The sequence below is a fragment of the Coregonus lavaretus genome (genome assembly GCF_964263955.1).
Source record: "Coregonus lavaretus genome assembly, chromosome: 5".
Taxonomy (NCBI): domain Eukaryota; kingdom Metazoa; phylum Chordata; class Actinopteri; order Salmoniformes; family Salmonidae; genus Coregonus; species Coregonus lavaretus.
In genome coordinates, this window is record NC_139992.1 from 4,307,399 (window position 1) to 4,322,356 (window position 14,958).

General features: G+C 40.7%; 1 protein-coding gene and 1 pseudogene across 2 annotated transcripts; one reads left to right on the forward strand and one right to left on the reverse strand.

Moving 5' to 3' along the window:
- Positions 1–1,253: 1,253 nt before the first annotated feature.
- LOC311129815 (homeobox even-skipped homolog protein 2-like) lies at positions 1,254–3,496 on the reverse strand (the record flags this gene model as incomplete). The annotated part of the gene is made up of 3 exons (XM_084162270.1): positions 1,254–1,856; positions 2,494–2,732; positions 3,085–3,496. 3 exons carry the CDS (start codon positions 3,494–3,496, stop codon positions 1,254–1,256), a joined length of 1,254 nt encoding a protein of 417 aa, XP_084018396.1.
- A 10,538-nt stretch (positions 3,497–14,034) lies between these two features.
- Positions 14,035–14,659, forward strand: LOC311128748 (homeobox protein Hox-D13-like; annotated as a pseudogene). Its single transcript has one exon. The product of its transcript is annotated as a homeobox protein Hox-D13-like (transcript).
- Positions 14,660–14,958: the final 299 nt, after the last annotated feature.

Consider the following 14,958-nt stretch of genomic DNA (forward strand, 5'->3'; position numbering starts at 1 on the left):
CGGGGATCGAACCCACTACCCTGGCGTTACAAGCGCCATGCTCTACCAATTGAGCTACAGAGGACCACATATAACATCAGCAATGTAAGAACGGAAATATAACAGGAAAAGTGTAAGGGCGTTCGTCCAACTTCAAACTGAAACGAACATTGGCTCTAAGGAGTATTATATATTTTTTAAACCTTCACAGGTAAGGAATATCACATTTTATCCTGTACAATCTATGCACCAAGAACAATGTTGTATGTTCCAAGTCTTTTATCTGTCATGCTTAATGACTTCCCTTAGGGGGATAATTAGCACTTGACAGCGGTTCAAAGAACGAAGAACTTTCTTACTTTTCTGCATTCAAAGGAGGTCCATGAAGGTACACGATTGGCAATTTTCGACAAAATCCTCTATTCCTAACATCATAATTGACAAGTTAGAAGCGGTGCAAAATTCTATGCACCTTACTTGAAGATAAGGAATATCCCTCGAGCTGTACCGATTTTACAGGAAGGTTCTTATACAGTAGTAGTTGTTGTGGCACATATTGTAAATATGATTCTCACCATAACCTACATTAATAACGAAACCACACGTAAAAATATTTCAAAGAGAAAAGTAATGCCCGACATTGATTTGATAAATGCAGATAACAAGACCAAATTGCTTACTTTTACAGTGCTTTAAGTTAATACCAAAATATAACTGGGAATTTTGAAAAATGTATCGTAGAATTAATGAAGATAATTGATGAAAATATATTGATATAAATGGATAAATCACGAATTTAGGATGTGGCTTGATTTAGATATTTTTGTGTTCATTGACATTGATTTGAAATTAAGAATCAAGAATAGAAAATGAAAATAACAATTGTTTTAATTAATGACGATCAATAAACATTTAGTTAGTCATTCAGTCGATGCACTAACGACCATTAGGACTAATTAATAACCAAGTACCGTGGGCCTATCACGGAATTAGATAGTCATTTCTAGGTTTTAAGGCACATGAATCCAGTTGTGAATGAAGAAAAATAAAGCATCATCACCACCGCACTAACAAAATAGTCCTTTAAATTTAGCACTTACCAATGTTAACACTTTTGGCTTCTTTGTTTTAAATGCTAATTATGTTAATTGTTTTGAAATTACATTTATTTGTCCCCCAAATATTGGAGTCGTAGATGTAGGCCTATGTATAAACTAATAGCAAAGCAGAAAACAGGAGGAACTGCACTTGATTTAGAAGTTCCGGTGATGAAGTTATCTGTTTAGTGAAGATTCCTCTCTTTCATCTGGTGATGGAACCGAGGTTTTGCTCAGGACAGCGGCAGAATACGGCAAAAATCCACTTTCGGATCTCTGCCCGGATGCGGTGCAGGTGAAGTCAGTGTTGCTACTTCTGGAGCCTAGCGCGCTGGCCGCCTGGCTGCTGTGACAACTGAGGCACGAGCATGGCCCAGTGGCGGATGGCGCGCTGACAGCAGCTGCACATGCTGCTGCCGCTGCTGCTGATGCTGCCGCAGAGCTATTGAGGCCTGCGGGTGACTGATAAAGTCCTGGGTGCCTGAAGCCACAGAGAAGCTCTGGTCGTGAGTAAGGATGGGAGAGTGCACGGAAAGTATCGAGAGGGCGAATGGAGGTAGCGAAAGGTGACGATGCAGCACCAGACGCGGCTGCGGCTGCTGTGACACCAACATGCGGGTAATAGTGCAGAGGCATGTGGGAATGGAAAGGGTATGGTAGACTTCCGGTGGCTGCCGCGTGCGTCATCATGTAGGTGTAAAAGTTTGGATCTGCTGGATGGGGCCAAGACATCGCCAAACGTTGCCTCTTGTCCTTCATCCGCCTGTTCTGGAACCATACCTACAAACAGAGAATCATCATTCATGTTTACATTCGGACCTTATTAAATCCATCCACCTACTGCGTAAACATTGCTAATGCAAGTTTTATAAAAATTAAGAGTTTAAAACGAACAGGCCAATATATATATATATATATGTATTTGTGAATAGTTATTTTTAGGGACTCTTAAACAAATCAGCAAGTTGAACAAATTAATTCCAAAGAAATGCCTCTTATAGTAACTTTTTAGATTAATTCATTCATTTTACATTCATTCATTCATTTCACATTCATTTATTCATTTCAGATTCATTCATTCATTTCAGATTCATTTATTCATTTCAGATGCACTCACTCATTCATTCATTCATTTCAGATAAATTTCTGGAATAGATTCGAGTAGACCATTGTCTTGCTCACATAGTGAATTATACCAAACGGATTCGTTTCTAGGTTTTCTCTCTCTCTCTGTGTGTGTGTGTGTGTGTGTGTGCGCGCGTGCGTGTGTGTTTCGATGCATGCATGTTGACCAGCGTGTGTTTTAGTGGTGTGTGTAATATAATTATATCCTATATATTCCTAACTATTTGTGGTGTAGCCTACGTAATGTATATATTACGCACGAATGTATGCATATAACAGAACATAGGCCTACCTTTATTGTAGTTTCAGGTAGATTCAGGGATGCAGCCAGTTCACATCTTCTTGGTCTTGAGACATAATTTTCCCTGTAAAACTCTTTCTCCAATCTTCCTATTTGTTCTCTGGTGAATGCAGTCCGGTACCTTCTCACCTGATCCGCATTTGACATGTTTGAACACATTCCATTGCCGTTAAAATTGGAAAGGGAGGATGAATTTGTGTTGGAGCCTCCAGAATTATTGTCAGAAAAACCTTTAGGAAAGAAATATGCAAAGATTATTCGATAATCTCATGTAAGCTTTATAGGCAATGTTGCTGTGTATATTGGCTATTATATATTCTTATGATATCACATGAGATGATACCTATAGGCTAAATAATACATAATTTTTGTAGCAATAGCTGTGAAATATTTCAAAATCAAAGACACATTAATTCTTTATTCGTTTTTATTATTATTATTAGGCCTATTATTATTATTATTATTTATAAAATTGTTATTTTTATTATAATATTGGTATTGTTATCCGTTTTAAGATATCAAATACATTTATCTTTCATGTTTTATTTATATCATTACATTTGAGGTCCAAGTGAATATTACCTTTGTTGTTGTTGTTGTTTTCCTTGTGTTGGCTCGGGGAGCGATGCGATGGGCATCCCACCTCCACGTCACTGTTCATGTCTGAGTCTTGAGAAACTTCAGAGTATAAGTGGATTGTCTTTCTGCTTTCTGATGATGAAATCTCCGCTGATGAGGTGTTCTCGCTGCTGTGGTGGGTACCGAAAAGACTGTCCATTTCGAACTTTCCTTTGGTTGGAATATCCCCGAGACTTCCATGAAGCGAGGCGGAAGTTATTCGCGGGCTTACTCGACCACTGTGCTGAGAATTTTCGAGGGCCTCCAACACTGAATTTCCGGCGGAGTCTGACAGGTTTGAGAGCCTTTTGCCAGACACGGGACCGTGCAGACCTCTCTCCATCAGAACCATCTCTTTTCTTCTCCTCTCCATCATTAAGCCTTGTAGAAGAAGAAAAAAACAATTCCCAGGTCTGGTGCTCCGATGAGTTGTGACCGAGCTAATCCGCATTCAGATCAGCAACTGTCTCTAAATAATATAACAGCTTTTTATGAGAGAGACATAAAAATAAATAGAATGCCAATGCGAGCAACGAATGACGGTTCTAAATGTCTCGTGAATCCTTTTTTAGCCCAAAATGTAAAGGTGCGCGTGACGCTGCTCGAATGATCATGTATTGTAACAGGTGTATAAGCAAATAAACATGAGATGGCTTTCAGTTGATGATGGAGGCGGCCTACGGTCAGACGAATATATATCCATGTGGAGCGGAAGAGGAGAAGTGAGGAGTGGAGTGTGTGTCCCCGGATTGATCTGAGTCTGCTTTAGATTGCTCTTGGGTTTGGCCTCGGGTGAAATTGACAGTCTGATTAATAAACATTTCCCGCTTCTTTTAGGAACATCATTATGCTTTGATTCTCTATTGTTTTTCCCTTCTGTTCTCTCTTCCCTTCCGTCTGTTTCTATTTTATCCATCGATCATTTCACCGAGGCATTTTCCAATGATACATTATTACTGAAATAGGTATTTTGTGAGATCCATTTAACAGCATTAAAACGGCATTTAACAACATTCTTATGATAATTTGAAGTTGTCTTTAGCATTTTTGTCATGTTTGTGTTCTACACTGCACACTCGTAAAACACATTTTGAGAGCATCATTATATTATATCTATAATTTAAACCATTTATGTCAGATACAGTATGGTGTAACCAATGCCATAATAATGCTTGTGATGTTGGCAGTTTCGGTTATTATTAGTAGCCAATTATCTCCATTGCTTCTAGAACAGTACTGGGATTTAGAATGAATAACAATGAATAAGAAATTATACCTAGCGAATACTTTTTCCACTTTCTTTTTCCATTTTCAAGCCTGGAATAATGATGTTTAATTGAGCTCAATCAAACTCCTCCTGATGAAATAGGACCTATTTTTACACAGGTTTGAAGTTGTATTATAATCAGACCTGTATTGTATATTATTTAGAACTATACTACCGGTATCTCAAATGTATAGGTTACACAGATTGCAATCACCTTGTTTTTTCTGTTATCAAATATTGTGATATTAATATTGTGATGAGTTAGTAGCATGTCTCCCGATGTGTTGCTTCTACATCGTTTAGGCATAATGAACTATAAGGTCTATTGTAATATTGTTTGGAACACTCGATTTAATATTTATAATACAGCGAGGTAATGTCAGATTTAGAGGGAGAATGGCTTCTAATGGTAAGGTTTACGGTGAATGCATCGTGTATTCGGTGGCAGAATGTAACACACTGGCGAGGAACGTCGTGTATGCGTCCTTTGGCGCCCCCAAGAGTTTCCCTGGTTTATCACAATGCCTGAGCGTTGAGATGTTTCATTTTCTGTGAGTCGGAAGGCCATCCTGTGATGAACAATACTATATCTATATAGCCTGAAGTTTATGTGATCTCTCATCACTGCTAAAATCATCTAGCCTATTGGTCTCAGAGCATTTCATATTATTCTGTACGTAAATCCGAGACACTCCATTTAGTATGATATGTTACGTTTCGTATGGTATGTATTAATTTGTGGATGTCCATCACCCATTTCGTATCATATGTTACGAATTTGCAAAACATACAATATGTTACGAATTTGCAAAACATACAATATGTTTGCAAATTTGCCAAACATATGATGTGTTAGGAATTCTAGCTATGTGGCTAACGTTAGCTAGCTTGCTAACATTAGCTAGGCTAAGGGTTAGGGTTAAGTTTAGGAGTTAGGTTAAAGGGTTAAGGTTAGGGAAAGGGCTAGCTAAAAGGGTTAAGGTTAGGGTTAGGGGAAGGGTTAGCTAACATGCTAAGTAATTGCAAAGTAGCTAAAAAGTAGTAAGTAGTTGAAAAGTTGCTAATTAGCTAAAATTTGCCGTGATGAGATTCGAACTCACAACCTTTGGGTTGCTAGAGGATCACGTTAAGGGCTTTATTACAGAATAAAAACTCCTCAGCGTTTGCTTGCCAGCTATGCCTATTGTAGCGACCACAGTAACTTCTTCAGACAGACAACTTTACTAGGACGAGTTTAGATTCAAATATAGGCTTCCCACTGGGCAAAAACTGGTTGAATCAATGTTGTTTCCACGTCATTTCAACCAAACAAATCAATGTGATGAAGTTGAATCAACGTGGAAAACTGATTGGATTTGCAAAAAGTCATCAAGGGCATTTCGTCTTTTAAGCTAAATCCAATGACATGGTGAAATGTTTTGTTGATTTCATGTTGAATTCACGTTAGTTGAAAACTAGATGCTGAACTGATGTCTGTGCCCAGTGGGTACTTGCTGATGTCAAGCTCTTTCCAAAAGCCTTCTCTGATGAAGCAAGCTAATTGACACAAGTTGTTTGCTTAGCTACCCTCACATAGCCTATCTGAAATTAGATGATGTTTAGCCTACTGACCATGAAAAGCATGCAGTTACTTGCTGTATAACTATGATGTAGAGCAAGAAAATGTAAATGCTCTTCAAGAGGTGATCATATTACAACCAAATAGTTGTAACATTGATTTGACAATCCCTTGAGAATGGGATGCAGTTGTCAACGGTTTTAGTGTAGCTGGAGGTCTCCTTGCCCCCCAGAGAGTAGGGTGTGATTGCGGCCCACTATTTGGGCATTCCTGCATCTGTAGGAACCCCTCTTTATACTTCTATTGGTCCATTTTTAAGCTAGGACTCCGGTAAACAGGCGGGAGCGACACTCCAGTCCAGTTAGTGGCGGTAATGCACCTTCAAAGTTGGTTTGCCAACTGCCATATAAAATCCACAGAAGAAGAATACACCCCCCCCCCCCCCCCCCCGCAGAGCACTGCTTTCCCGCAGTTTTGTTAATGACGGCGACGGCAGGTGCGCGGCAGGCGGAGGCGAAGGACACTGTGTGCTAGGTAACTAGCTAGCTAGGACTACGTTACACAGGCGGGAGGCAGGGGCGAAACTGGTAGCTAGCTAGCTACAGTAGGACACCGGTAGACAGTGTCCTTCGCCCCCCCCGGCCTGGCGAGGGCTTCTGTGTCCCGAGGATCCCGGATAGCAAGGACCGGCAAGGGTGTCTGTGTGCCGAGGATCCCGGATAGCAAGGACCGGCAAGGGCGTCTGTGTCCCGAGGATCCCAGATAGCAAAGGACTGGCAAGGGCGTCTGTGTCCCGAGGATCCCGGATAGCAAGGACCGGCAAGGGCGTCTGTGTCCCAAGGATCCCGGATAGCAAAGGACCGGCAAGGGCGTCTGTGTCCCGAGGATGCCGGATAGCAAGGACCGGCAAGGGCGTCTGTGTCCCGAGGATGCCGGATAGCAAAGGACTGGCAAGGGCGTCTGTGTCCCGAGGATCCCGGATAGCAAGGACCGTTTATTTATTACATCACTTCACAGCGTTCATGAGGAGAGGAGCGGGTATATCTGTTACATCTACTATCTAACACATCAACAGATTACAATTTCAAGCTAAAACATTGCACATTAATTATACTACAATGATGGCATAGCCTAAACAAAAAACTTTGATAAAACTTTTATTTTATTTCCTTTTTGACCCATATTTTATTTGCATATACAATCAGGGGAAGATGCAGGAACGGCCGAATTGTGGGCCACTATCACACACGCTATCACACACGCTATCACACACGCTATCACACACGCTATCACACACGCTATCACACACGTTATCACACACGCTATCACACACTATTGCCCCCAGAAAGCAAATCGAACAATCTGCACTATAGCTCCACTATTTAAGTTGCGTTGCTTTGCCATAGTATTACAAAGAAAATAAGAATCAATTAAATGTTTTTTTTGTTTAGTTTTTTACAGGACAAATCTGAAAGGGGCACGTGCCCCTGTGCCCCGTATTGGCATGATGCCTCTGAATGTGACGTTGTACCTGCTACACAGTGCATTATGTTTTGAGAGCAGAGAGGAGCACAGGGGAAGAGTGCCTCTATTCTGTTTTTTCTACTGTACTGTACCATATTTGTCGATGACATGTAAGTACAATAGCTTTGGTCCAGTTTTTCGCGAGTACTCATTAAATTGTTGCTAAATTATCCTCTAATTCAGGGATCATCAACTAGATTCGGCCGCGGGCTGATTTTTTTCTTGAGCGGATGGTCAGGGGGCCGGAACATAATTACAAATAATTTGTAGACTGCAAATTGACTTCGAGAAGCCCAAACAGATATAACCTTTGACTAAAACATAATCATTTCAAACCTTCCTTACATTTGTATACGATCACATATATCTCCCTATTATGCGTGGGAATACTTTGGAACAGATTTCCAAAATTAAAATCACTTGGAGCTGATTTTCCTGGTGTTTTTACAAACTTTTGTCCAAAAAAAGAAAAAGAAATTGGCTCAGAAAACGGGGGACCTTGCTCTAATCACACAAGTTTATTTTGTTTACATTGTGAACATAGTCAATGTAGCTAGCTAGCTAGTATAATAACCAGTGGTGTAGAGTCTAGGCAATATGCAACCAAAATCAACTTCATTTCAAGTCACAAGACAGAATGAATGCGCGAATCAGCCATCGAGAATTGAAACTCGGCAAATCTTCAGCGTGGACGCTGCCATTGGATGTGACGCAACACAGGCAGTATAGCAGCTTTTTCATTGATTTCAAAGGAAGCATTTCCTCTGGCTGATGGCAATGCCGGACGCCCGATGGCGTATACACTTGTTGTATTTGGCGCATGTGACAAATAACATTACATTTTTTTATTTGATACAATACCTACTTTTTATTTTATTTGATACAATACCTACTTTTTTGGCCATGAACTCACATGCATACGGAATCTGTAATAGCCTACATAACATCTAGCTAATAGACCTACATATGCACCTTTGGATGGAGTTTGGTATAATTGAGAAAGGAAGGGGAGATATAAGGGTTGAGAGAAAGGTGGAGCTTGACCAGGGGTTTATGTGTTTAAAATAAATATTTTACAGTTGCGGTGGGTTAAGAATAGCCTATGCGACATCATAGGCTGCCTTCTTAAATATTTGGAATGGGAATTACTGCATTCGTTAAACAAACATAAACATCAGGGATGTCTTTGGGGATGTCTTGAGAAAGATAAAGTGGACTAGCTCGGCCATTGGAATTAGAATTCTGTTCTGTGGGCTAAACAATGAACAATGGCCGAATTCTAATATGACAAATCGTGGGTTGACCCTTCGCTAAACCCCGCCCCAGAATTTTGCCTATCCAATTGCAGCGCTCCAATGGATAGCCGCAACTGTTGTCGAGTCCAACACCTAGGACAAGCTCAGGTCGCATGAAATCTAGTGACAAAAATAGCTGTAATTTTGTCAGTAAAAAAAAAACATGTAGGTCTTGTCATGTGTTTTCCACTTATGATGCATGAAAATACTATTATGTCACCTGATATAGGCTACTATAGCTGTCGTTTGTCAGTAAAAGCCGTAGGCTTTTGTAGGCTATTCCCGAAAAGGGCCAACAATACTTAAATATAAAAATAATGTATTTATGAAATATATGAAACAATTAGTATCATTATTGGTTGATTCATATTATGTAGTGTTTGAATTCATACTTATATCTAAATACAGTGAGGGAAAAAAGTATTTGATCCCCTGCTGATTTTGTACGTTTGCCCACTGACAAAGACATGTCTATAATTTTTATGGTAGGTTTATTTGAACAGTGAGAGACAGAATAACAACAAAAAATGTTATAAATTGATTTGCATTTTAATGAGGGAAATAAGTACTTGACCCCTCTGCAAAACATGACTTAGTACTTGGTGGCAAAACCCTTGTTGGCAATCACAGAGGTCAGACGTTTCTTGTAGTTGGCCACCAGGTTTGCACACATCTCAGGAGGGATTTTGTCCCACTCCTCTTTGCAGATCTTCTCCAAGTCATTAAGGTTTCGAGGCTGACGTTTGGCAACTCGAACCTTCAGCTCCCTCCACAGATTTTCTATGGGACTAAGGTCTGGAGACTGGCTAGGCCACTCCAGGACCTTTATGTGCTTCTTCTTGAGCCACTCCTTTGTTGCCTTGGCCGTGTGTTTTGGGTCATTGTCATGCTGGAATACCCATCCACAACCCATTTTCAATGCCCTGGCTGTGGGAAGGAGGTTCTCACCCAAGATTTGACAGTACATGGCCCCGTCCATCGTCCCTTTGATGTGGTGAACTTGGCCTGTCCCCTTAGCAGAAAAACACCCCCAAAGCATAATGTTTCCACCTCCATGTTTGATGGTGGGGATGGTGTTCTTGGGGTCATAGGCAGCATTTCTCCTCCTCTAAACACGGCGAGTTGAGTTGATGCCAAAGACCTTGATTTTAGTCTCATCTGACCACAACACTTTCACCCAGTTCTCCTCTGAATCATTCAGATGTTCAATGGCAAATTTCAGACGGGCCTGTATATGTGCTTTCTTGAGCAGGGGGACCTTGCGGGCGCTGCAGGATTTCAGTCCTTCACGGCGTAGTGTGTTACCAATTGTTTTCTTGGTGACTATGGTCCCAGCTGCCTTGAGATCATTGACAAGATCCTCCCGTGTAGTTCTGGGCTGATTCCTCACCATTCTCATGATCATTGCAACTCCACAAGGTGAGATCTTGCATGGAGCCCCAGGCCGAGGGAGATTGAGTTATTTTGTGTTTCTTCCATTTGCGAATAATCGCACCAACTGTTATCACCTTCTCATCAAGCTGCTTGGCGATGGTCTTGTAGCCCATTCCAGCCTTGTGTAGGTCTACAATCTTGTCCCTGACATCCTTGGAGAGCTCTTTGGTCTTGGCCATGGTGGAGAGTTTGGAATCTGATTGATTGATTCTGTGGACAGGTGTCTTTTATACAGGTAACAAGCTGAGATTAGGAGCACTCCCTTTAAGAGTGTGCTCGTAATCTCAGCTTGTTACCTGTATTAAAGACACCTGGGAGCCAGAAAACTTTCTGATTGAGAGGGGGTCTAATACTTATTTCCCTCATTAAAATGCAAATCAATTTATAACATTTTTGACATGCGTTTGTCTGGATTTTTTGGTTGTTATTCTGTCTCTCACTGTTCAAATAAACCTACCATTAAAATGATAGACTGATCATTTCTTTGTCAGTGGGCAAATGTACAAAATCAGCAGGGGATCAATACTTTTTTCCCCTCACTGTATACCACACCTGTCAGGTGGGTGGATTAACTTCCCTCAGGTTTTACAACAGTGTGCAGTCTGTCAACAAACTTTTAAGACACCCGTTTGAGTAGAAGTCAAATATAAAAAAGCAGGTTGTAGAGCACAAATTGATTGTCTGGTTATGTTTTCCGGCTTTTCAAATTGTACTCGTTAGGAAGTCATTTAAGCCTACAGATGTAGAACTTGCTTTCGACTGTGGTGGATACTCAGCTACTGAAGTCTCCACAATTGATGAATCACTTCTCAATGTAAACCGATAGAGCCATCTAGTGATAACTTGCTGCCATTGCAGGCTGCCACCCTTTTAGACAATCGATACGAAGGTTTACTCTGTTCACTAGCTTCAACAGAATCTTCAAATGCAAGCATTGTGCCCCAAACTGTACTCACAACGAAAGATTACACTCTCTGGACACCGAATGAGTCGACCTTAGGAATTCAACTAGTTATGAATGTATAAGAACGCATATTCTGTGTGTGCCACTGTTATTGCTATTGTTATTTATTAAAAATAAGAAACAGAAATAACTTATTTACATAACTATTCAGACCCTTTGCCATGAGACTCGAAATTGAGCTCAGGTGCATCCTGTTTCCATTGATCATCCTTGAGATGTTTCTACAACTTGATTGGAGTCCACCTGTGGTCAAGTCAATTGATTGGACATGATTTGGAAAGGCCACACATGTCTATATAAGGTCCCACAGTTGACAGTGCATGTCAGAGCAAAAACCAAGTCATGAGGTCGAATGAATTGTCCGTAGAGCGCCAAGACAGGATTGTGTCGAGGCACAGATCTGGGGAAGGGTACCAAAAAATGTCTGCAGCATTGAAGGTCCCCAAGAACACAGTGGCCTCCATCATTCTTAAATGGAAGAAGTTTGGGACCACCAAGACTCTTCCTAGAGCTGGCTGCCCGGCCAAACTGAGCAATCGGGGGAGAAGGGCCTTGGTCAGGGAGGTGACCAAGAACCCGATGGTCACTCTGACAGAGCTCTGGAGTTCCTCAGTGGAGATAGGAGAACCTTCCAGAAGGACAAGCATTTCTGCAGCACTCCACCAATCAGGCCTTTATGGTAGAGTGGCCTGACGGAAGACACTCCTCAATAAAAGGCACATGACAGTCCGCTTGGAGTTTGCCAAAAGGCATCTAAAGACTCTCAGACAATGAGAAACAAGATTATCTGGTCTGATGCAACCAAAATGGAACTCTTTGGCCTGAATGCCAAGTGTATGGTGAAGCATGGTGGTGGCGGCATCATGCTGTGGGGATGTTTTTCAGCGGCAGGGACTGGGAGACTAGTCAGGATCGAGGGAAAGTACAGAGAGATCCTTGATGAAAACCTGCTCCAGAGCACTCAGGACCTCAGACTGGTGCGAAGGTTCACCTTCCAACAGGACAACAACCCTAAGCACACAGCCAAGACAACGCAGGAGTGGCTTCAGGACAAGTCTCTGAATGTCCTTGAGTGGCCCAGCCAGAGCCCGGACTTGAACCCGATCAAACATCTCTGGAGAGACCTGAAAATAGCTGTACAGCGACGCTCCCCATCCAACGTGACAGAGCTTGAGAGGATCTGCAGAGAAGAATGGGAGAAACTCCCCAAATACAGGTGTGCCAAGCTTGTAGCTTCATACACAAGAAGGCTCGAGGCTGTAATCGCTGCCAAAGGTGCTTCAACAAAGTACTGAATAAAGGGTCTGAATACTTATGTAAATGTATATTTCCATTTGTTATTTTTAATAAATGTGCAAACATTTCTAAAAACCTGTTTTTTCTTTGTCATTATGGGGTATTGTGTGTAGATTGATGAGGAAAAAAACGATTTAATCCATTTTAGAATAAGGCTGTAATGTAACAAAATGTGGAAAACGTGACGGGGTCAGAATACTTTCTGAATGCACTGTAGCAGAGTAAGGCCTTACTAGAGTTTCTACTGAAATTGCACATTGCCTAAATTCAATTCTAAGACTTAGGCTAATTTAAACAATGTTTGGATTATTGATTCTATAGTGACATCTATGCCAATGGATGTATAAGGATTAAATAATTGTTTAAAACGACAATATTCTAGGACTAACATATTTGAATAGTGGTAGACTCCTATTCCAATCAAATGCTAGCAGGATGGTTTGTGTATTCCCAGCGGAAAAAACGATCCCCAATAGCCACTTTAAAATATTGTTAGTGGTAAAAATGTGTATATGTGAATGTGATCATCGTATAGTTTGTCCCATGCAACAATCATTCATTGTTTTTAACACGAAGTTAAAAAGGTGTTGATTCCTATATTGCTAAATCATAGAATTATTTTGAATATACCATAGTGACGTTTCTCATTACAATCGCATGTAACTAGTTTGATATACATATTTTAACCCTCCCGTTGTCCCAGGGTCATACTTTAAAGAAAGTATCACTGCCTCCTTCTCACAAATGATCCAAAAAATATAAAAATTAAATAAAGTTGGTTCAACACAGTGGCGGGTCATTTTGACCCTAGGACAACGGGAGGGTTAAAGAATAACTAATGAAGTCGATACAAAGCATGCCACAGTTTTCAAATGTGCTATTCGTAGCTGCTTCCCACGTTTAACAAGTACCTATGTTTATTCACATTTTCAGACAATAACCTTTTTTTTCTGTTCTAATTTTCTGTTGATTTGTTCAGTTCAGGATGTATTTTACCCGTGAAAATGAATAGGCTGTTTCAGTAGTTGGTTGCAGTTCAGATAGGTTCACCCGTGGGAAAGTCTTGCCGAAGTTGGCAACGAAAACGTTATAGCCTAAGTTAAACTGTATATATGCAGTTAACTAAAAGCTGTCAGTGATGAATAAAATAGGCTTTAATACATTTGTTGACAATACAAAACCATTGTTATGAAGACACGTTCTGATTCTATAGGGCTAAGCATAGGCCTATTTGATATTCAAATGTCTTGCAGTTTTTACGTTTTATAGTTTTGGAAACCTGAGTATTATATATTTAACATGTTCCTTATTTTACTAATATTCTTGCCAAAAACAAAACCACAATAGCCTTGTACTTAGATTATCCATTATCCATATTGTATGTGCATGTCACGTGAAAGCAACCGAACAACCACGTTTAGTTGTGACAGTTCTGTAATCAGTCAACCAAAAGATAATGACTTGTTTTGTCTTCATCCTTGGTTTGGTTTCACACGCTGCACTGCACAACGTTGTCGATCTGAGAGGACAGTGGGGAGGTTTTCATGGAGAGAAGTTGCTGTTCGTTCAAACTAAAATGGAGGGCTTGGGAGATAATATCCCCTCTGTCCATCGCAGTTTTTATTAATCTGCTCCCGGCTCTCACCCAAGCCAATCTGCTTCAGGAGTAACGGTATACACAATTTAGGTCAAACCAAAACTCTCTTGGCTCAGAATCTCTTAAACCATATGCAACTCTTTCTACAGCCGCCACAAATCCATCACTCCATTTTGGCTGTCATTTGGGGAGTAGTTGCTTAGCTTGCAAAATCTCTGACAGTCATATATTCCAACAGGGAGTAATGAAATGAATTTCCCAGGCGTCCCGATCCTCTATCTGGATTCTCCACAGATAAACCAATGCATTTCTTCTTTCTTTTTTTTTGTTGTTCCTACACACTGCAGTAAAATGCAGTCGAGACTGAAAGATGTTGGTGATGTTTACCAAGGCTACCCAAGAATCCATGGATATCTTGATGTATGTGTTGTAACCAGGGCTGGTCCTGGAGATCCGAGGCATGAACGTGTTTTACCTATCGAGGACTATCAGCAATGGATATGGGCTAATAGTTGGAGCAGTCCACGGTATTATGCCAGAAAACAGACCCAGGCCCTCGCAATTCTGCAAGTCATCTCTCACAAGTCGGTTATATCTTCTTTGACCTCTTCTTTGAACTATTATTTCACCCACTTATAATGCTTTAGTACTTTTTAATTGAAATGAGTTTTGCCCACCCAAGGGTTTCAGAAGAATTAATAAACACAGTATTTGGCCTGAAAACACACAATACCACACTATTAACTGAAAATTACGTTGGTGGTAATATCATGGCAAAATAGTTTTCCTCTTCTCGAAACATGAACTTTCTTCTTGTTCCATACTTGTGTAGAGGAAACAGTAATGAAGCAGCCCGATGTCAGCACTTTATACAGACGTGGGAGAAATAAACTACAGAACTTG